Source organism: Protopterus annectens, chromosome 11.part0 (genome assembly GCF_019279795.1).
Source record: "Protopterus annectens isolate FY-2018-M chromosome 11.part0, PAN1.0, whole genome shotgun sequence".
Lineage (NCBI taxonomy): Eukaryota > Metazoa > Chordata > Ceratodontiformes > Protopteridae > Protopterus > Protopterus annectens.
In genome coordinates, this window is record NC_056745.1 from 45,193,949 (window position 1) to 45,216,448 (window position 22,500).

A 22,500-nucleotide genomic window follows, 5' to 3' on the forward strand; every position below is an offset into this window, starting at 1 on the left:
AAAACAGAATAAGAGCATAAATAGACTACATTTGATTTGAATTTGTTACCATTTAAGGATCAATCATGGATAGTGATGCATATTAATGCAGCATGCTGATGCTCTGTAAACAAAGCATAGCTCACCCCACCATAGTCCATATGATATTGACAAAAGGGATAAGACTGAGATAGTCTGTGCAGTTTTAGTGGTTATGGCCCTTGTTTTTCTCAGTGAGAAAGTGTTGTTACATTATGAGGGGGACATTATATTCAATTATGTGCTCTATAAGTGCCAAGTTTACATCTCTGGACATAGACACCATACCTTTACTAATGTGCTGCAAGGTGAAAAAGGGACCTTCTTACAGTAGTGGAGATATGGTGATCAAAGGACAGTTTGTTGTCCACATAAGTTCCCATTTCCCACACTACTGAAACCGTTTTTATGGGTGTATGGTCAGTGTGATAGCTGGGCAGTCACGGTGGTGCAGCGGTTAGCATTGCCACCTCACAGCAAGAGGTTCTCCAGTTCGACCCTCGGCTGGCATGCCTTCTGTGCTAAGTCTGCATGTCCTCTCTGTGGTCGCGTGGGTTTCCTCTGGGAGCTCCGTTTTCCTCCCACATACCAAAGACATGCTGTAGGTGGATTGGACACTCTAAATTGGCCCTAGGTATGAGTGTGTGCGCCTTCTGTGGAAGGTTGGGTGCCGGGCTGGCAACTCGACACAGTAAAACTCCACTGCCAATCATGAGCAGACAGGTGATCCGCTGTGGCAACCCCTAACCAGGAAAAAGACTAAAGAAGAAGATACATGGGCCTTCTTGTATATCATTACCAAGCTCACAGACACAAAGTCATTTACAGTTTAATTTCTAGCTGTAGCACTGATTTAATGAGCTCTGTAGTCAGATTTTATTTCCATAGATGCATAAAACACTCCATTACAAACATTCTGGCAAAGAAACCAAGCCATTAAGTAACATCTATACAACTACTCTAAATGCCTTGAGCTAACAATGAGACTGGAAACCAGCCAAGCAAAAAGACGTAGATTGCAGCTTTCATAGAAAAGCACGTTTGTTCTTACTATAACTTTATAAAACTGAACTACTGACTAGACATTTTATCTCAATAATGATGACAGTAAATGCACTTACCAAATATTTGACGGTGGAAGATAAATTTTCCTGCTAACAGACCGACAACAACGGCAAACAACCACAGCAGCACCTTAAGGAAAGTCCATCCGGCTCCAGGGTATTTGTTAGTTACAAAGGAGAAGCAATTTCCAACAACAGTTACTTTAGCTTCAGTCTGGCTGTGTGAGACTGGGTCCTCAGCAAATATTAGAAAATTAAAAAAGATCACCAAGTAGGCCACAATCATGCGAGACCACGGATGCTGGAAATAGTAGCGGAACCCTTTGCCCATCTTCAGCAACACAACTGACTGTCTGCTGAAAATCAAGAAACAGTTTAAACTTGCATTATGAAAATCCACTGCATCATTTGTTATACGTGCGCAGTAAATTCAAGTTATTGTTAAAAAAACACAACAAAATCAAATGCGCCGTTTAAATTAATACACAAACGTATGCCAACCTTCCCTTGCAGCTAAAGGAATAATCTTCTTATGGCTCAGGTATTTATAAGCATAAGAAATGTGCTGGTTGTTCATAAAATATAAAAGAAATGGTTACTAGTTATTTTTAGGAACACAGTACAGTTATAATGATTAGCCTTATTTCTATGCCCCAACAAGTTGCTGAAGCCTGCTTCTGGAAAATATTTACTCATGTAAAATTTCTGTATCCATTTCTGTAGAAGGTGTCGCATTCAGGAACAAGATGGATTTATGATTAAGGCAGTTGATTTCAAACAAAAGACATGGCATTTTAGTTTTTCTTCCCTAGCTATTTTATTTGCAAGCTGCAAAAATATCTGATTAGCAATATTAACTTACAATGATGCTGTTATAAAATAGTTTCAAAATCAGCAAGAAAAAAAATCTAATTTTTTAAATGTGTGGAGACAGGACTCAGAACTCCTGCTACAGACAGTGCACACATGTTCGATCCTTTAACAGCTATGTGGCACTTTAGAAAGGGAGTGGGTACTTTTTTTTTTTAACAAGTGAGAGGTCTTCGTATAAAAGGTCACTATCTTAGTTCTGTTGGCAGATAGCACAATAACCCTGTCTTTAAGCAGAAACTTTACCCGATTTAAAAATAAATTAGAAAAGCTTTAAAAGGGCCATATTCTAAGACATTAACAGGGATCAAAGGCCATATTCTGAGACAGAGAAAATAATCAAAGGCCAGATGTATGTTCACACATCAAATGATAAAATCCCTGAATGGCTATCCATTGAACGCAATAAATGGAAGTGCATTTCAACGGACATGCACGTCATCGAAGTTGAAGTTGTAACAAAGGGAATTTCTTTAGTCAGCCAACAGTCTGACCATTGGTTAAACTGTAGTACTTAAAACCCACAGGGGTGGGGGGGCTGTGCCCCACCCCAACAATATATACCAACTCTGAGATCGCACTACAGTCGGGAAAAGGGCAAAAGTTCCTTACACTGGCCCAATTTCCAAATTCCCTGCGTTACAACTTCGATGACGCAGACATTTGATGAAAGGCACCTCGATATACTGTGTTCGATCGTTCGGGGATTTCATCGTTAAGTGTGTAAACATAGACCCTTAAAGGCCATATTCTGAGACGGAGACAAGGATCACAGGCAATATTCTGAGACAGTGGCTGGGTTATTTAAAGGTATTCTCATCTAGTAAGTCCACTGTGAAATAACTTGCCACTTAAAATAGAGAGCAAGTAAGGAATGTTAAGTCTAGCTTAGCTGTCATTCTTGGGAAAGCATTTAAATCAGACACTATAACCACACATTCAGAGTGCTAGTGTTGTTCAACATCCTTCCAATATACTACATACCAGGGATGTAGCCAGAAAATTACATTTTGCACTCACAAACTGTTTTTACTGCCCCAACCTACTTGGCATTTCAAAAAAATGGAAAAAAATCTTCCAAAATATTGCCACCCTTGCAGTTAACAAGTGTACACAATTTTCAGTGATTCCCTCTCAAACTATTGTTTTTAGACTTGCAATCCACGCCATAAATTGTAAGCAAGTTATGTACTTAGAGGCATTAATTTAGACAGCTGTAAAATAACATGGCCTCAAAGTTACAATATTTCTGACTGATGCACATAAAAATATGTGCTCTGTAGAGTAAAAAGTGTATGCTTGGCTACATCCTTGCTTCATACCTGTCAATATTTAGCCCCTGAATTATACACCAATGCCTACAGAAACTCTACTGTACAACTCAACCACTCAACCCATGCAGAAATGCTCCCTCATGGTCCCCTTATCCTGTCATCCTGCAGTCATGACTGGTATTTTAAAGGTTTGATTTTCTCAATTATACTATGCACCGTTACAAAACTGATGAATCTGAAAGAGCTCATGCCACATCCATCTTGTTTCTCATCTTTCATGTTACACATGTGGCAATAAAGTACACATTACTTAGATTTTTACATCAGACTCAGAATCATTCATGTTGTTGTTGTTCAGTAAAATACTGAAACTCTGTTCAGAAAATTCGTAATCCACTAAGAAATCCTCCTCACAGTCTGCAACATTTAAACTCGGGTCTAGGAAGAAAGTGTAGTTAAATTTTAGAAAAGCCTCTGCAGCAGTGCCATGTCTATACAAAACCTTTTATGACTTTTCAGGGAAAATCATGCTATCATTCACAGAGCCATATTGGTCTGACATGGACCTGAAAGACGAACCTTAAATTAATTCAGAATCCTGTAGAAAATCCATCATTTGTTTACAGATTCTCAAAAAGGAAAATTGAATCCCTGAATGTTGTGAACCATTTGAAAATGCAGAACTAAAACAGAGTTATTTTTAGTAAAAGAAAATTAAATGTGATTTGTATTTAATATTTTATCTATGAGGCATAAAAGTAGGAGGTTCCTTGGGTTTATGTATTTTTAGGAGTACGGGTTAGTGGAAGTAAGTGTGTGTGTGTGTGTGTGTGTGTGTGTGTGTGTGTGTGTGTGTGTGTGTGTGTTTGTGTGTGTGTGTGGTCTGTGGGGACTTGCTAATCCAATGCATGAGTCACTAGGAAGAGAGAAGACACTAGTGAAGTCAGGTCTGACAGCACAGTGTTGGATTCAGAGGCATGGCAATGTGGGGATAATGAGGTCTCTGAATCACATTCTCTCACCTTCAAAATATTAAACGACCAACCAACTTGGGGCAATAAGCATGAGTAATGAGAATTTTAGTGAATCCCAGGGCAAATGTCTTCAGAGATAAATCTATTGGGTAGGGGTGCAGTAATTTTATTGATCCAGGATTATTTACCAGGTTTTTACTTTTTTCTTTGGGTAAGCGTATTGAGCTTAAATTAATATCTTCAGACTTGAAGCAATCCATAATAGGACAAATGAACACAAGTATGTATTGCAACACAACACAAGTCTCTAACAAAAAGGTAAAACAATTGGTGTTGTATGTAACATGGAAACCTACCATCAGGTAGTAAGAAAAAGCACAGAGCAAAAAGAAAATGCAAAAGAATGAAAATAATTATGCTCCTATAATGGCAATCAATGAGGCGTTAAACTCCTCATGCTGCATGTACTATGATTTACTCCAATCATTTCAGGAAGGGGTTTTGAGTTATCAGTTTTAGGCTGACAAGACAGTACTCTCTTTCTCCTTCCCTCAGGAATGATTTCTTGCCTTCAGTTCCCCAGGAATGATTTCTTGCCTTCAGGTCCCCAGGAATGATTTCTTGCCTTCAGGTCCCATGTAGAAAGCCATGACACAATCCTTGTATAGTTGAGGAGAGGTTAACTATAGATCAGTCTGTTATGACTGCTCATGCACTTTTATGGGCTTTCACAGCTTCCAGCATTATTCCCATAATAATATCCACTGAGAATAGACTGGAGGTTTGTGCCAGACTTGTGAGATCTAAAAGTTATACCGGATACACTGCTGAGACTTTGGTACCAGGTAAAGGCTACTATTTTATCTTCTTACTGCCAACAATCATTAGATGAGCACAACTTGAATTTACTACCTTATTTCAGTGGCTCTGGCCTCTCCGCACTTACATCCCTGCAATGTTAGTGCAGCTAGGACTTCCTGGTATGGGCATCTTTAGTGCATTAAGACCTCTCAGTTGCACCCCACCCCCTCCAAGCTCTCACACCCCCAAACATACATATACACAAACTCTACATCATGCAGAGGTAACGTACACTCTTAGAAAAAATAGATTCCTTACTACAAGTGCTTTATAACCTGCAATGTACATTTATGTTCAGGGGATATAAGAAGTGAAGCCCCCAAATCAGCTGGGGGTGCACCACTGCTACAAAAGTTTTAAGTACAGAGTTTTTATTTTTGAACTCAGGTTTACCACAGATATCAACTTGCATAAAACTGCAAATTTACATGAGATGGACAAAAAAAAAAAAAAATGAAATAACCGAGGCACAGACTTAGAATGTTCATATCCAACACACAGCTGACTTGATCATTTAATTTTGTCATGTTTTGTTCGTAAATTTACAATACGCTTGGACCTTATCATAACAATTAAAGTTGGATTCAGTGACTGATAAGGCAACTTGAACGACGAGAACAAGGAACTCGAATGCTTAAGTAAAAACTAAAGGCACTCCGTGACCTCAGAGTGGTTTCAATTTTAGTTTACCAACTGAAGGTATTAATACCGATCGAAGTACAAAAATTAAAGAAATTAACAATGGTAGACATCTATAAGGCCAAACAACAGAACAGTCCTGTCAACGTATGCTTTTAGGGCCTTCGTAAAACTGGACTTCCAAGTCACATTATGGAAGATGGTACAGTTGTGAACTCCACAGAAACTGAGCAGGGTAGAAAAATGAATACAGGTTAGAGTTCCCCGAATGTGCCCTGAGAACCACTAACAATCTGTTACCAGTTAAGGCTGAAGAGATGAATACCAAAACACTTTTTAAGATTCCCAGACTTAAGATTCACAAGGAGCACAAATGGTTAATGGCAGGATTCTAAGTTACGACCTCACTACCATTGAAAACTAGTACAAAGCCGGTAAGTCAAGGTAAAAATTATCATAATGACAAGATCTGGTTACAGCCCTGACTGATAAATTCTGGATTCAGTTGAGACAGACAAGGTTCAGCATCATACATCCTGGGTTATTGAGCACTCCCATAATTAGACAAAATCAAACAACAAATGGCCACTGCAAGATACCCAGTTTTCTTAATTACAAAAATTGCTTTAGAGACAGTTATAAGATGTCTTGTCAATAGCTGCCATATAACCTTTAGTAAACTACTCCCACTATAAAGGATCACTGAGGAACAGAAAGGAGCCATTGAAAGATTCATGGTCATGTATACAAACATAGTCTTTATTCTGACAAAATAGAGTCTCATTTGACTAGTAGCCATCCACTGTAGGATGCATTTCAAGTAACCCTCAAGAATGAGCACAAACATATGTGTTTCTTAGAAAAGGAAATATTAAATACACATCTGTACCTACAGCTACATATACACAGAGAATCATCAGCACATAATATACACACTTCTGCGCCTATAGCTACATATACACACCAGAGAATCATCAGCACAACAATATTATGCAAACACCTACACCTACATATACACACCAGAGAACCATCAGCACATTATAAACACATGCACACATCTGTACCTATAGCTACATATACACACCAATCAGCACATTATAAACACATCTGTACCTATAGCTACATATACATAGAGAATCATCAGCACAACATTATACACACACATATGTACCTATAGCTACATATACACACCAGAGAATCATCAGAACATTATATACACACATCTATACCTATAGCTACATATACAAGCCAGAGAATCAGCACAATATTGTACACACATCTGTACCTACAGCTACATATACACATTATTATACACACATGCTTGTACCTATAGCAACATATACACACCAGAGAACCATCAGCACAATATACACACATACATACATCTGTACCTATAGCTATATACACAGAGAATCATCAACACATTATATACACATCTGTACCTATAGCTACAAATACACATCAGAGAATCAGCACATTATAAACACATCTGTACCTATAGCTACATATACACACACCAGAGAATCATCAGCACATTATATACACGCATACACATCTGTACTTACAGCTACATATACACAGAGAATCATGATCACATTATATACACATCTATACCTATAGCTACATATACACACCAGCGAATCATTAGCACAATATATACACATATAAAATCTGTACCTATAGCTACATATACACACCAGAGAATCATCAGCACATTATATACACATATACACATCTGTACCTATAGCTACATGGATCTAAAACTATTAAACGAAAGTTCAATAATCAGAATCCACAAACAAACACACTTTAACAAAAGCACTTTCACCGAAAAAGCACTTTCGTTAGTGTGTTAAAAAAAAAAACATTAAATTTATGTTTTTGTAGGGGGGCAAGTCCCCCTGCATCCCCCACACACCCCCTACTTTAATATTCTCAGAGGTCGCACTACAGTGGGAAAATGGGAATCTTCCCTTATCTGCACCGTAGTACGACCTCCGCAACAGGCATACTTAAGCTAAATATAACCAAACGATGCAAAAAAGGAAAATTGAAGAAAAAAACACACCAAACAGCCGATACTTTACAGCAATAATCTCCTTTATCTTCACAAGACCTGGTACCTCGGCATTTCGCCTTCAATGGATCACAATTCAATGCAGCACAATAGCAGTTTTTATATGCATTGATTACATCAATTAATCAATTAATTATGTAATTAAATTCAAAAAAAGGAGGGAAAAATTTATATATATGTTTTTAAAGTGATCTCACAATACTTACTACAAAAAATTTATATAAAATATATATGTATATATATGCGCACACATTTCTAAGTATGACATTCATTATTTTATTATATTATAATATAATTTATAAAGATTATAAACATATAATATAAATATCAAAATTACTTAAATATATTCATTAATTCATCAGATACCCAATTCTAAATTAAGACCGAAAGGTTTTAAAGTATTGAACTTCAAAATCATCCTTGTTTCAAGTTCTAATAGTTTGTCACAAATATTGTCACCCCTATGACAAAAAGGCTTACCCAAAATGCTGAATTTTAAACAATCTACCTTCCCCTCATGAGCCTCAAAAAAGTGTTTAGCAACTGGACTACATAAATTTGAATTTTTAATGTCCCTTAAATGCTCTAAGATTCTAACTCTGACCATTCTTTTTGTTTGTCCAATATACCATATATTATTACAACTGCAACTAAGTATATATACAACACCAATAGATTTGCAATTGAAATAGTGCTTGGGGTTATGGTTAATATTATTAATAGATCTAACATTAATTATTCTATCACATATACTGCATGAACCACATCTGAATGAACCCACATTAACAGCATAAGAAGTTCTTTTTATTAAGAGGTTATTGTTTAGTATTTCTTTTAAATTCTTTCCCTTTTTGTATGAAAATGTTATGTGATGTGGAAAAAGCTCACCTATAGAGTCATCCTCGCTAACTAGGTACCAGAATCTTTTAATTAAAGAAACAAATATTTCAGAAAAAGCTGTGTATCTAGTTACGAAAAATATCTCTTCCACATCTCTATCTTTTTTGGTCGAACCCAAAAAATCCATTTCAAACTTTCTGAACGTTCTATGCTTGTACATAACATCATTCATACTTTTCAATAGTTGCTTTTTATCGTACCCTCTTTCACATAATCTTAAGAACACCTCATTTAACTCATAGTCTAACTCAGATTCTATGCTAGTATGCTGATGGATTCTTTTAAATTCTCCATAGGGCAAGGCTCTCAATAAATGGGGAGGATGCATGCTCGTAGCATGCAGAAACATATTCACTGATGTATCCTTTCTGTAAGGTCTAAATTCAATGATATTATTTCTTTCAAACAGGGTCAGATCCAAAAAATTAATTTGATTTCGATTAACCTCATAGGAAAATGATAAATTATGTTCATTAGTATTCAATGATTCAAAAAATTCACAAAATTCAAATATATCCCCCTTACATATAAAGATAAGGTCATCAATGAAACGCTTGTACAAGATGACTTTATGTTTGAAAAAATCTGTGGGATAAATAAACTTTTTTTCAAAAAAATCCATATATATCACAGCATAATTGGGAGCATAAGCAGCTCCCATAGCCGTCCCCTTAATTTGTAAAAAATACTCATCATTGAACACAAAATAATTATGAGTCAAACAAAATTCCAACAAGGAAATCAAAAAGCTAGTCCTAGGACCTTCACCTAACATTTTTTGAATAGCATCAAGTCCCCGTCTAATATTGATGTTTGTATATAAAGATTTAACATCAATAGTCACCCAATAAAAATCACTATTCCAAATAATCTTAGATACTTCATTGATTAACTCTTGGGTGTTACTGATGTGAGCACTGACCCTGTTGAGATAGATCTTTAACTGAGAATCCAAGAAGACATTAACATTCTCCAAAAAAGACCCTATCCCTGATACTATGGGCCTACCAGGGGGCTCATTTAAGTCTTTGTGGATCTTTGGTAGGGCATATAATATAGGTGTAACAGGGTCTTTTATATACATTTTCTTGACATCAGCATGTGAAAAAAATCCTAATCGTTCACCCCTTTCCAAAAAACTTAATAGTTCTTCATTATAAGATTTTAATGGGTCCCTATTAAGTTTAGTGTATTCTTCACTATTACAAAGCAACTTGTTGACCATAGCACAATAATCAGATCTATTTTGAATAACCCAATTACCCCCTTTGTCAGCACATTTGAATATGTAGTCATTCTTCAGTTCCTTAAGATTGTTTAAGGCCTGCCACTCTTCTTTATTTAAATTAAATTGTTTTTTCTTTCTACAGAATTGCTTAAACATTAACTCTGTTTCTTTTAAAAGTACTTTTTGAAACACTGAGATGGCTGGCACAGATATGGTAGGTGTGAACTTGCTTTTAACATTTCTAAATTTTGGCATCATTAATCTACCATATCCTGTCAAATAATTAATGTTGGAACTGATATCAGTATTATAATCAGTAGAACAAACATCACCTTCTTCAAAAGGACAATCAGATTCACCATATTCATCATATTCATAATTATATATGGACATGTTCAATAAACTATCATCAAAATCAATTTCATTAGAAACTTCATCTTCAGTTTCAGTTTCAATAAAGTTAGAGACATTTTCATTCAAATTCATATTCACATCCACATTAATAAATTTCTTGAAATATACTCTTAACAACAGCTTGCGAATAAATGCTTTCACTTCTAAGTAAACATCAGCAAAAGAGGGGAAAATCGTAGGAACAAATTTGTTCCCCTTGTACAAAACATTCAGCATATCATGGCTTAAGCACAAATCCGATAAATTAACACATTCTAAGGAAGTAACATTGCGACAGATCCTATTAGATATAATTGTTCTCAAACCTTCATTTGTAACGGTTACGACCCTTTCTGCCATTTCTGCCGTTCTGCCCCTTGTTGTAATTGTCATTTTGAAAGTTTATGTCCTCCGTGGAACTAAGGTTAGAACCTTCATTCGAAGCCTCTACAATGTCCCTATTGACGACTCGGAGCAGCAGTTCTGGCAAAGGAAACATTTTTAGCAATGTTTTCCTTTTCTGTGGAGGAAAAAGATGACGCTGATGCTGAATAGTTCCTGCGCTTTGAGCTACGAGTCCAGCTCCTCCCCCTAGACTGATTACGTACAGGTTCACGCTGCCAGTTGAAAATAATACCTGTTTCGTAATCTTTAAGGTCCCGGACTAATTTGTTGCGCTTTCTCTGCACAACATCTGCCTCTAGCTTATTCATTTTGTCACTTATGTTAGCCATTTGAGCTCTGTAGTTAGCCTCTGCTACGAGTTCATTCTGTAACATGGAGATTTCATTTTTCAACTTGTCATGACATTTTTGATTCCTTTTTATCAGTATACGGAGCCAGCCTGTAGTACACAGAAGAGAGGCTTGTTTCCACTCCTCTAGAAGATCACATTCATCATCAGAAAAAGGTGCAGCAGGCAGTTTGTCAATACGTAACCCTCTAGGGGTGATATTGAGGCTCACATACTTTTCTAAAAGTCTAGTATCAAAATACAAAGCAACTTCCTTGGCCATCAATTTATTCAGCTGGGCAAACCGACCATCTGCATCTGTATTCCCCCCCAAATTCCATGGATCATTGCTAGTAAACCTTTTGTCACGCTCCGTCACCATATCTTGAAACAACAAGGTATTATATGCATTGTATGTAGCGCTCCATTCGGAGCCTTCAGTACCTGACATAATTCAAAATGTCCAATGGATTTCGGCATAAAAATTAGGTCGATTCAACATCAAAGAACTCACTGTAGATAAAGTACGGCTTGGATCCAAAGTAAAATATAACCAAACGATGCAAAAAAGGAAAATTGAACAAAAAAACACACCAAACAGCCGATACTTTACAGCAATAATCTCCTTTATCTTCACAAGACCTGGTACCTCGGCATTTCGCCTTCAATGGATCACAATTCAATGCAGCACAATAGCAGTTTTTATATGCATTGATTACATCAATTAATCAATTAATTATGTAATTAAATTCAAAAAAAGGAGGGAAAAATTTATATATATATATATATATAAGCTAAAGTTCTTCTTTGGTGAAAAGCACTTTCGCGCAAGTATGCCTGGTCGAATCTGTTTCGGTGATGTTGCCGTTCGTGGAACTGTATGGATCCCAGCTACATATACACACCAGAGAATCATCAGCAAAATATTATATACACATCTGTACCTATAGCTACATATACACACCAGAGAATCATCAGTACATTATATACAGATATACACATCTGTACCTATAGCTACTTATACACACACCAGAGAATCTTCAGCACATTATATGCACATATACACACCAGAGAATCAGCACAACATTACACACACACACACACACACACACACCTGTACCTATAGCTACATATACACACCAGAGAATCATCAGCACAGCAATGACACTGCAACTCACTCCTTTTATCTCCCAGTGGAAGCATGTGGACCATAAAAACAACAGAGCTATAAACAGATCCAGTGCAGAACCCCACAAGGCAGCATATGCTTCATTAATAAAATCTACTGCAAGTGCCTGAGAGGTATGGCGAAAAACAGTCAAGGACTACAGGAAACATCACAATAGGACTGCGGGCATTTGATCAGGATGACATAATTCACAATATCGGATGTTGATGAAAAATCAAGAAGGTCCAAGACAAAGAAAAGACTACGTTATCTCTTTGTCAAGATGTCAATGACTACCTTGAAAAGGGCAGCTTCAGTTCCATGCCAAAATATAAACTCAGACGATGTCAGAGACCACAGCAAGATCCATATAACTCCAACAAACAAATAAGAGCCATATAAAGATGACAGAGTGGGCTACTGAGCATAAGAAAGAAATTATGTATAATTATGCAAGCAGCACAGAATTTCCACACACAAGATATACAAAAAGACTGAGAGAACTTAAAGGTAATAAAAAAATATTTGCACAAGAAAAACTGTCAGAAGCTCAAAATAAAAAATTGTGTTCATTAATAAAACAGATTTATGAAAAACATTACATAGACCAAGACACCTTGGGCTGTTTGGAAAAAGAAGCAACTGAGGAAGTGCGAAAATATAAATAACAAAATTTAGAGACTTTTGAAAGGTTTTAAAAAGAAATATGGACATGAGAAAGAGAGAGATCTGATACAGTGCAATATTTATGCAAAGGAAAAAACTAAATTAATCGACACAAAAAAGGTAGCCCCAAAGATATTGGAAGAGAAGTAATAGCAGTGGCATCCAGATATAGAAAAAATCACAATAAAATAGAAGATCAATGAGAGAGAACACAGAAGATTAGTAAATAAGTTGTTAAAAAAGTAGTAGTAGTTTTGGAATATTTGCAAAGTGAAAGATTTAGTGCAGAAAGTCTAACACAGGTTACATCACAGCATGATGAAACAACAAGTCCCCAAAGCATACCTCTCAACCTCGTAGAGCAAGAAATCTGGCCAAAGCCATGAATAAAAGTGGGACAAAGGCCCAAAAATTGGGACAATTTTTAAATATTGCTCTTACAAACCTAGAAAGTTAACAAAATAACAGGTTTTGCATTAGTGTGAATTTTCTGAAGGGTATGAAGTCTGAAACTCAAAATGACTATCATTATTTTCTAACTTTAATCTTTAAGAATTTGCCACTAATTTGCCAGAAAACCAAATTTTTATGAAAAAATGGACCAAAAATGAGCCAAAACTCTGGACATTCTGCAAAATTCTGTACAGTTCACTGGTATGCCCCAAAGTAAGGGGAAAAAGGAGGCGCAGGAGACATGTAAAGAAGAAATATGGACATGGGAAAGAAAGAGATCTTAATATGCTGCAATATTTATGCAAAGGAGAAAGCAAAGCTAATCAATATAAAAAGAGCAGCACCAAAGATATTTTGAAGAGAAATACAGGCAAAGACATCCAGTCGTGGAAAATTTTACAATACAAAGAAAGAAAACAAAGAGGAAAAGTAAAAAAGATTAGTAATGGAGAAGTTAAAGAAATAGAAACGGAAGACATGGATTACCTGCAAAGTGAAAAATTTAGTGTAGAAAATCTAACTCTGGTAACATCACAGCAGGATAAAGGAATGGTTCCCCAAATTAAATGAGAAACCAGTGGAGTGGGAAACATCTGATCAGTTGCCATATGTTGATATTTTGGAGTCTTTCATAGGAAATCAGAAAGAACATTCAGTGGGAATTGCACAGCAAGAAAAGGAACAGGAAACTGTGGCAACTCTGACAAAGTCAATATTGTGGAATAAGCCAGTGAGCTCCCATATGAAAGAGCAAGAGAATGTGGCACAGAAAGAGGGATTGATTTATTTACTTATTTAACATTTGACTGGGAAAGTCTGACTAGGACAGAGCGTATTTTCAGCAGAGGTCCATGGAGAAATGCTCCAGATGCAGGTCTTTGGAAATAGGGGAGGACACCGGGGTATCCGCAGGAAACTCATGGGAATGCAGAGGAGGACATGCAAACTCCACATAGAAGGCACCCCAGCCAAGAATCAAACCAGAGAATCTCTTGCTGTGAGGTGACAATGTTAACTGCTGCACCATCTAAAGATGCTCTGGAACCTTTTACAGAATGCCCTCAAGATATGCAGAACAGAAAATGTGCCCACACTTTAGAAGAAAATTATCTAAGAGAAGAGCTGTTTGATTTAATAGAAATGGACTAACATATTAAGATCAATGAAATAACTACAGAAAAAGTTAGTAAAACTCAAAAAGTTAGAAGTCTGATAAAACAAATGAACACAGCAATTAAGACTGTCCATAGATATTCAGGTGATATAACAAAAGTAAATAGGATACATTAATGTGCAACTAAATTAATAACTGATGAAGTCTTACCACAAAAACACAGGGTAGTAAAGGAAAGGAAGGGGAGAAATCAAATGCCATCATGGAAGTATCAAATGGAGAAAACTATAAAGCAATTAAAACAAGAAGTGTCACTGTTAAGAAGAGTATAGAAGAAGGAACAGATGAACAAAAATACCAAGAAAGACAGACGATGAAAGCAATGCACGGTATCACAACAGATCAGTATCTATCGTGCACTACTGCAAATAATAAACTAAAAATAATCAGCACAGGCAGAATACGATAGTCAGATAAATATAAAGTAAAAGTACAAAATAAGCAATTTAATGAAGACCCCAAAAAGTTTTACAAAGAACTGGGAAACAAGCAAAAAGGAATTTAACCACCACCAAAAAAAAAGAAATAGATACATAAATAAGGAATATCTATGAAGATCTGCATTTGTTTACCGGGATGGTCCACTGGGTCGAAGGTACCCATTTTCAGTGGAGGCCTGGGGAGAAAAGCTCCACAATGAATAATACATGCATAGATAATACATATGTAATTATAGAGAAAAGCAAAAACAGTACATATGTAAAAATAGAGAAAAACAAAGACGATACATACACTGAGTAGAAAACATTATGAGTAATAATTATTAAAAGCAGGCATTTAATAGTAAGCGGTACCGAGTAGAATGTTACACAGTATGAGTTAAGGTTATGTCTTCTGAGGACCTAGTGCATGAGCAAAGCCACTTGGAGAGATTTTTTGAAGAGGGGGGCATTACTAGTAGTCCTGAGTTGAGGAGGGAGGCAATTCCATAGCCTAGCAGTTGAAACGGAATGAAGCATTTGGCCAACTGAAATATTAGGCTTTTTCACTTGTAGAAGCATTTGATTTTCAGAGCAGAGTGGCCTTTTTGGGTGGTATAGGGTAAACCGAGAAGAAAGGGAAGACTTGAATATTAGTTTATGGGCAGTAGTGAGTTGTACATATGCGAGATGATGAGGTAGTAGTTCTAGCCAGTTTAGAAGTTGCAGAGAGGAGTGCTGTTTATTTGTGACAAATACGGCAATCTTACTGTGGCATGAATCTAGTTTGGGTTTAAGACTGGCCTGTATGCTGGTGAAGAGAGGAGACCCATATAAAAGCGTTGGGAGCAGGAAAAGAGGCAATGGCTAGTTTTGAGGAGTAATTTAGGAAAGTTTTGTGGCAGTATAGCATCCCTAGCTTCTGATGTGTTTTTTCTTTTTTTTAATATTGCTATGGACCAATAACTTTCATTCCGATGATGTATAAACTATATACTGGAATTTATGCCAACAGAGTTCATAGTCATTTAGAAGAAAACGCAATCATAGCAACAGAACAAAAAGGTAATTAAAGAAAGTCATATGGAACAAAGGATCATTTGTTGTTAAATAAAGTCATAATTGAGAAGTGTAACAAGGGGAAGAGTATGCCATGGGCAGACTACAACAAACATGAGAGTATCCCACATTCATGGGGAAAAAAAGAGTGCTTAAAAATTTATAAGATACACTGATCAATTACAATGTAAACCACTCTGCAGTTAAACCAGGATAAAGGACCAATTATTATTCCAGGGATAAAAATTCAAAGGGGGATATTCCAGGGTGACTCTCAGTCGCAGCTGCTATTTTGTTTTGCCCTTAACCCATGAAGTTCATAGGTTCATAGGTTCATACTAGGCTATCTGCCCGAGGGCATTTACAAGCCTAGCCCATCGTTTTGTGGCTTACGCCACCCCTTTAGTATGGGGAACTATACCCATTATTTTGCTGTGCCTCTGTCGAGCAGTGACACTGAGGTAATCCCTGGGGTATATCTGCGATCTCCCATCCATTGGTCAAGATTTCTCTTGAACAAGGCCAGCGAGGTGCTCTGCCTCACATGTACCGGGATTTTGTTCCACAGCATAGGGAGTCTTTCGGTGATGAATCTATCCCTCCAGCACGTCCTATTAATAGCCGTGTCGAGGTTTAATTCTCACGCCCTTGTGGCTCTGATGGATCTAGATTTTTTGAGGTGAAGCATAATCATCAAATCTGGGTTTGACATGGCCTTGTATGTTAGGCAAAGGTCACCTCTGAGCAAGCGGTAAGCGACTGAATAGAGCTGGAGTTCTTTCAGTCGGGCAGCATAGGACAGATTTTTGAGACCCTTTATCCTTTTGGTGAGGAACTTTTGTGGCCTCTCCAGCTGCTGCAAGTGTCGGGTCAGATACATCCCGAATGGGGCATTGTACTCAATCATTGGTCTGATGAGTGATGAGTAAAGGGAGACTATGACCTCCCTTGATCTAGATGAGAATCCCTTCATGATAAGGTGGGCAATGTAGAAGGTCTTCCTAACTACTTTAGCTACATGGGTGTCGAATGACAGACTACTACCAACCTGGGTCCCCAGGTTCCTGATAACTTCTTCTGTGCTCAGTGGATTGCCACCTATAGTAACCTTGTTTTTCCCAAAGGGTATGACTATGCATTTTTTGGCATTTAACTTCAGGCCGTGGCTCTGGCACCAGTTATCCGTTTCTGTGAGACCCTTCTGAAGGATATCTGTGTCAGATGTGTTTTCTACTATGGCGCCCAGTTTGCAGTCATCTGCAAACTTTGTCAGCCATAACCCTCCTGTGTTTGCTTGTACTTCGGAAAAGTAGATGCCAAACAAGAGTGGGCCCAGGACTGAGCCCTGTGGGACACCACTTGTGACAGGCTTTGAGTCTGACATGGCGCCAGCAACTCTGACCCTGTGGGTTCTGTCACTCAGCCAGTTTGCAACCCATCTTGTGATGTATGGGTTAACATTTAAGCTGATGAGTTTTTCAATGATACCCGAGTGGGGTATTGTATCAAGGCCTTAGCCAGATTGAGGTAGGCTGTATGGACTGCCTTTCCTCGTCAATGGCTTTGGTGACTGTTTCGAAGAAGTCAACCAAGTTTAAAAGGCATGATCTGCCTTTGACAAAGCCAAACTGGGTTGGATCCAAAGTCTGCAAATTCCCTATGTCTTTATTTATGAGGTCCATTATGATCCTCTCCATGGCTTTGCAGATAAGGCTTGTCAAGCTAATGGGCGGTAATTTCCAGGGTCGGTGGAGGCACCGCCTTTGTGAAGTGGGACCACAGTTGCAGTGCGCCACTCCCTGGGTATGTATCCAGAGGTAAGACTATGATTAAACAGCTGTCCTAGCTGTGGGTTTAATTCCTCATTGAGTTCGTGGAGCACACAGCCGGGGACACCATCAGGTCCCATGGATGCTGTGTTTTTTGCTTTGGAGAGAGCAGTTCTCACTTGGGCGCTGGAGATGTTTGGGGGGCTGCAATCGTTTGGTATAGATATCTCTCCTTTTGGGGGGGAGAAGTTTGCACTGAACCTGTCAGCCAGTATATGTTGGCAATGTCTGTAGGATCAGTAATCTTCACATCATTTTGAACTAGTTCTAAGCATATCTGGGAGTTTCCTCCTAGGTTTCTAACATAGCTAAAGAAGGCCTTATGATTGTCTTTTGAGTCTTTAGCTATTTTTCTCTCGAAATTTGCTTTGGATGATTTTATGAGAGCTCTTAGTTTTTTACTTATAGTGATCAAGGGTGTCTTACCTTTTAAGGATTTTGCTCTATCTTGTAGTAGCTTCCTCCTTTTATTATAGAGTTTGTTTATGGCTGGGGTCCACCAGACTGGACGCTTGCCTTTGGTACTAAGAGTCTTTGTTTTGTTTGGGATTGCCTTATCCATGCAGTCCTGCAGGTGCTGGTAGAAGGTGTTTGTAAGTGATTCAGCGGCTTGAGTACTGTTTTCCGCCGGCTCAGGGGCCTTAAAGGAGACCACACTAGTCTTTAGAAGTGTGAAGTCGGCTTTTGAGAAGTTCTTTACTGTGGTCTTTTTTATTTCAGGTGGGGGTGGGATGAGGGCCTCCAGCGAGATTAGTTTGTGATCTGATCTCACCAGTGAGGGTATACTTCCGGTGTTGAACATTGTGCTCCCATGTTCGTGATGATGAGATCAAGTATGTTATCTCCTCTTGTGGGGATGGTGACTAGTTGTTCCATGGCATTTGAGTTTATGAATTCCAAGAACTTTTGGGCTAGGGTGTTTGGGCTTGAGTAGTGTTCCCAGTCTATATTAGGGTAATTGAAGTCACCTAGTATGATGGTGTTTGGTGATACATTTATCCCCTCTAGTGTTTTCAGGAAGGCCATGTGAGGTTCCTGAGTTTGTGAGGGTGGCCTGTAACATGCTACAATTTGCAGAGCAGTCTTGCCTATGGTTAATTGCACCTGGATGGTCTCCGATGCATCGTGCGTTGCCACCAGTCTTGAGGTGTGGGTGTCCTTGATGTATATGGATACCCCCCCTCCTTTCTTGGTATTGTTCGGATTTTGGGGCCGGAACGCATGATATGAGGTAAAACCTGATAGCGCTGGGGTGCTCTCAGGAGCCTTGAACCAGGTTTCTGTCACAGCACAGACATCGATGTTCTCCATACTGAGAAGGGCCTCGAGTGCGTGCATTTTGAGATTTAGACTTCTGGCATTGAGCAGCATTACCCTTAGTTTTTTTCCTTTTTTGTGTTCTAGGGTGGTAGGTTTAGAATTTGAGCCTTGCCTAAAAAGGCACTATGGGGGTGGCAAGAGCCTTTGCCAATATCCGGAATCCCAGGGGTGACAGGTGCAAGCCGTCCCTTGTGAAGCAGTGTGGCTTGTCCAGCATGTCATCCCAGGCAGACAGATACTGGATCCCCTTTGAATGACACCAGTGTTTAAGCCAATTGTTAAAGCTGATCATCTTATCTCTGTATTGTGGCATCACTCTTGGTGAAGGTAGGATACTGCTCAAGGTCAGGGTCATACCTGCCTGGGCTACATAATCAGAGAGCTCCTCAATGTCTCTTTTCATGTAGTCCAAGGAGGTACGTCTCAGGTCGTTTACACCAGCGTGGACAATGACTGAGTCATATTTGTACTTGCTGTTGAGAGACCTGAGTGCTTGCGTTATGTGGCGGATTCTAGCCCGACAGGCAGCTTACTGTGACCTTCTCCTTACTCAGTCTGGTGAGCGGGACGTCAGTGTGTCTGACTATGGAGTCACCAATGACTAGTGTGTCTGGCATTGTGTTTGGCCTTAAGGGCTGTGACTGTCTGACACTCTGACTGTGAGGTCTATGTGTTGCAGGTGTTGTGTTCTGAGGTGGTGGTTGTTTGGGTGTCTGCTTTGGTGGCCTCTGCTGTTTTGGTAGATTTTTGATCAGAGCCTCCGAGTATGTCTTTGTGTGTTTATGTGTATGATTTGAGGTTGTAATGGTGCTATGTGAGACTGGGTCTATAGTGTGTGTGGTAACCTTCTCCTCCTGACTGGTCTTGCCAGTCCTGTGTTGAGAGAGCTCAGCCTCCAGTTTGGCCGTATAGTTGCATCTCTCGCATGTATTTGTGTTTTGTGGGCTTGTCCACTTAACAGATTAGATCATGGCTACAATTTGGCTTCCAGAAAACAATGAAGAGTAAAGATTTTTAATCTTCTTTTTGTAGCATTAAATGATAAAGCACAACTGCAAGTGGTCAAAACTTTTTCAGATGATATAAAAATGTTATTTGGTCGTGATAAATGTGCAAAAGCACTCTTTAAAGCAGGAAAGCTGCAGCATCAAGAAAGCATCAGTTTAGGGCAGGAATGTAATCTAAAAAAAACGGAGCAAAACAGAGTGTATAAATATTTGGGAACTGATGAAAGATGAACAATAAAACATGAACTGTGAATAAAACTTAGTAAGGAATGTTTTAGAAAACTTAAATTAATAATGAAAGCAGTGTTGACATCCAGGAACAAAGTTCAAACTTTAAACCTATTTCCTCTTCCTGTCATAACTTACAGTTTTGGAGTGACTGACTGGCACAAAAAGGTGTTGGATAGGTTGGACAGGAAAACAAGAAGGATGCGCCATGTTCAAATGATTTACAAAAATCAGTGCATACCAAGATTTTATATTCCCCACTCTGAAGGAGGTATGGGCCTCTTCGAAACTGATTACATGTAAAGATCTGCAATCATAGGACTGCACATATATCTGCTGACCTCACAAGACCCAAACAGTGAAATTTTTAAAACATGAGGAGAATAAGTCTAAGATGACTTTCCCTGCTTAGTTTAACAGAAGCTTATCAGTGCTAAGCAGGAATGGAAATCAAACCAGAAGTAGATAAAAATCAGTCAGCAATTGAATGTGCCAAAAAAACAAAATAAAGAATGTAAGGTAAAGGATCAGATGAGAAGGCAAGAAATGTAGAAAATGCATAATTATAGTTGCAAATACAGAAAACACTTGGAACAACTTCGTGCTGATTAGGATCGGATGCAGAAATGGTTAAGGAGGGGTGAATTTAACCAAAAGAGAAAAGGTTAACATTGGCAGCCGAAGATAATGGATGATGTACACGGTTTACAAAGCCCACTCACCATGTAGGAAAAACAGACAAACATAGGTTTTGTAAACCGTTGCACATCTGGTTGCTGGCTGTGACATACTAATGGCAGGAGGACTGTATACTGAAAGGCATAATAATGTAGCAAGACTGTAGCACTAGGGATTGTGCAAACATTATAATACTGAAGTAGCTGAAAAACACTGGAAACATGAGCCACAAAGCATCACAAAAAATGATGAAGTTTATATCTCATGGAATCCTGCATTACCAACAATTCAAACAACAGATGGAAAAAAACAGATAAAGTAGTCCATGAAAAGAAGACAAATGTAGGACTGATAAGTGAAACTGCTGTACCCAATGACTGCAGTGAGAGAGAGACAGAGACAGAGAGATAAAATACCAGGATTTGCAGGCAGAAACGAGGGCAATGTGGAAGAAAGATAATCACACAGTTCCAGTAGTAGTAGAAGCAATGGGTCTTATAACAAATAATTTACAGATCATATTTAGATTATGTTACAGATGCATGTAACTCTGTACAAACTGCAGGAGCCATTACTGGGCACACTGTGGGTGCTGTGAAGACCACTTCTGGACAACACCAAAGATTAAAATACTAATTCCATGAATTTTAATCAAACGACTTAGGAATGGGGTCGTGTCATGTATTAGAAATCCAAAAAGACTTACAAAAATTAAAAAAAGTGAGGAACTCATCATCATCTATAAATGTAAAACTATTTGCATCCAGTTAAAGAAACAAGTCTCTTGCAGGTTTCCAATTTAAGACTCCTGTAAGGGATAAGGAAAACATACTACAGAGTCTAAAGGTAATTCGACTAGTGGTCCTCTCAAGGGTCAAACTATGGAAACTCAGGTTAGATTGGCAAGAATGACCACAAGAACTAGACACGTGTAATGACTTCAGACATGCCACCTTTCTCTTAAAGAATGAAGAGACTTTAGTTTATAAATCTGCACAGTACTAAAAAGTAATAATCCAAGGCAAAAACTGAAAACAACAGGAATCCATGATTTTGCAGGAGGGCAACCTCCTGCAACCAGCCACATGGCAGGCAGTACTCTGAAAACCCTACATAAATATACATATGTATACACACACACACACACACACACACACACACACACACACACACACACACACACACACACACACACACACACACACACACCACCACCGGACAGGAAAAGGATGCATTCCTGATCCACATTATATCATGACCCCCCGTAGAAAAGTAGCCACAGTTTACGATAGGCTGTACATTCAATTGGTCAGAACACAGTGTTATGTATTTGATGCTCTGTTTGTGCTATTCAACAACGGCACGTAAACCATTTGTGTGGACTAATTATATTATATATATATATGTATATATATATATATATATATATATATATATATATATATATATATATATATATATATATATA

The 22,500-nt window shown here is 38.2% G+C and overlaps 1 protein-coding gene across 1 annotated transcript in view; it reads right to left on the reverse strand.

The window, feature by feature from the left end:
• LOC122814902 (transmembrane protein 117-like) overlaps positions 1 to 22,500 on the reverse strand; it is a 368,376-nt gene that overhangs the window by 305,269 nt on the left and 40,607 nt on the right. The window contains exon 2 of the mRNA XM_044087167.1: positions 1,140 to 1,438. Within this exon, the coding sequence (XP_043943102.1) occupies positions 1,140 to 1,438 (299 nt within the window). The remainder of the gene's footprint in view (positions 1 to 1,139; positions 1,439 to 22,500) is intronic.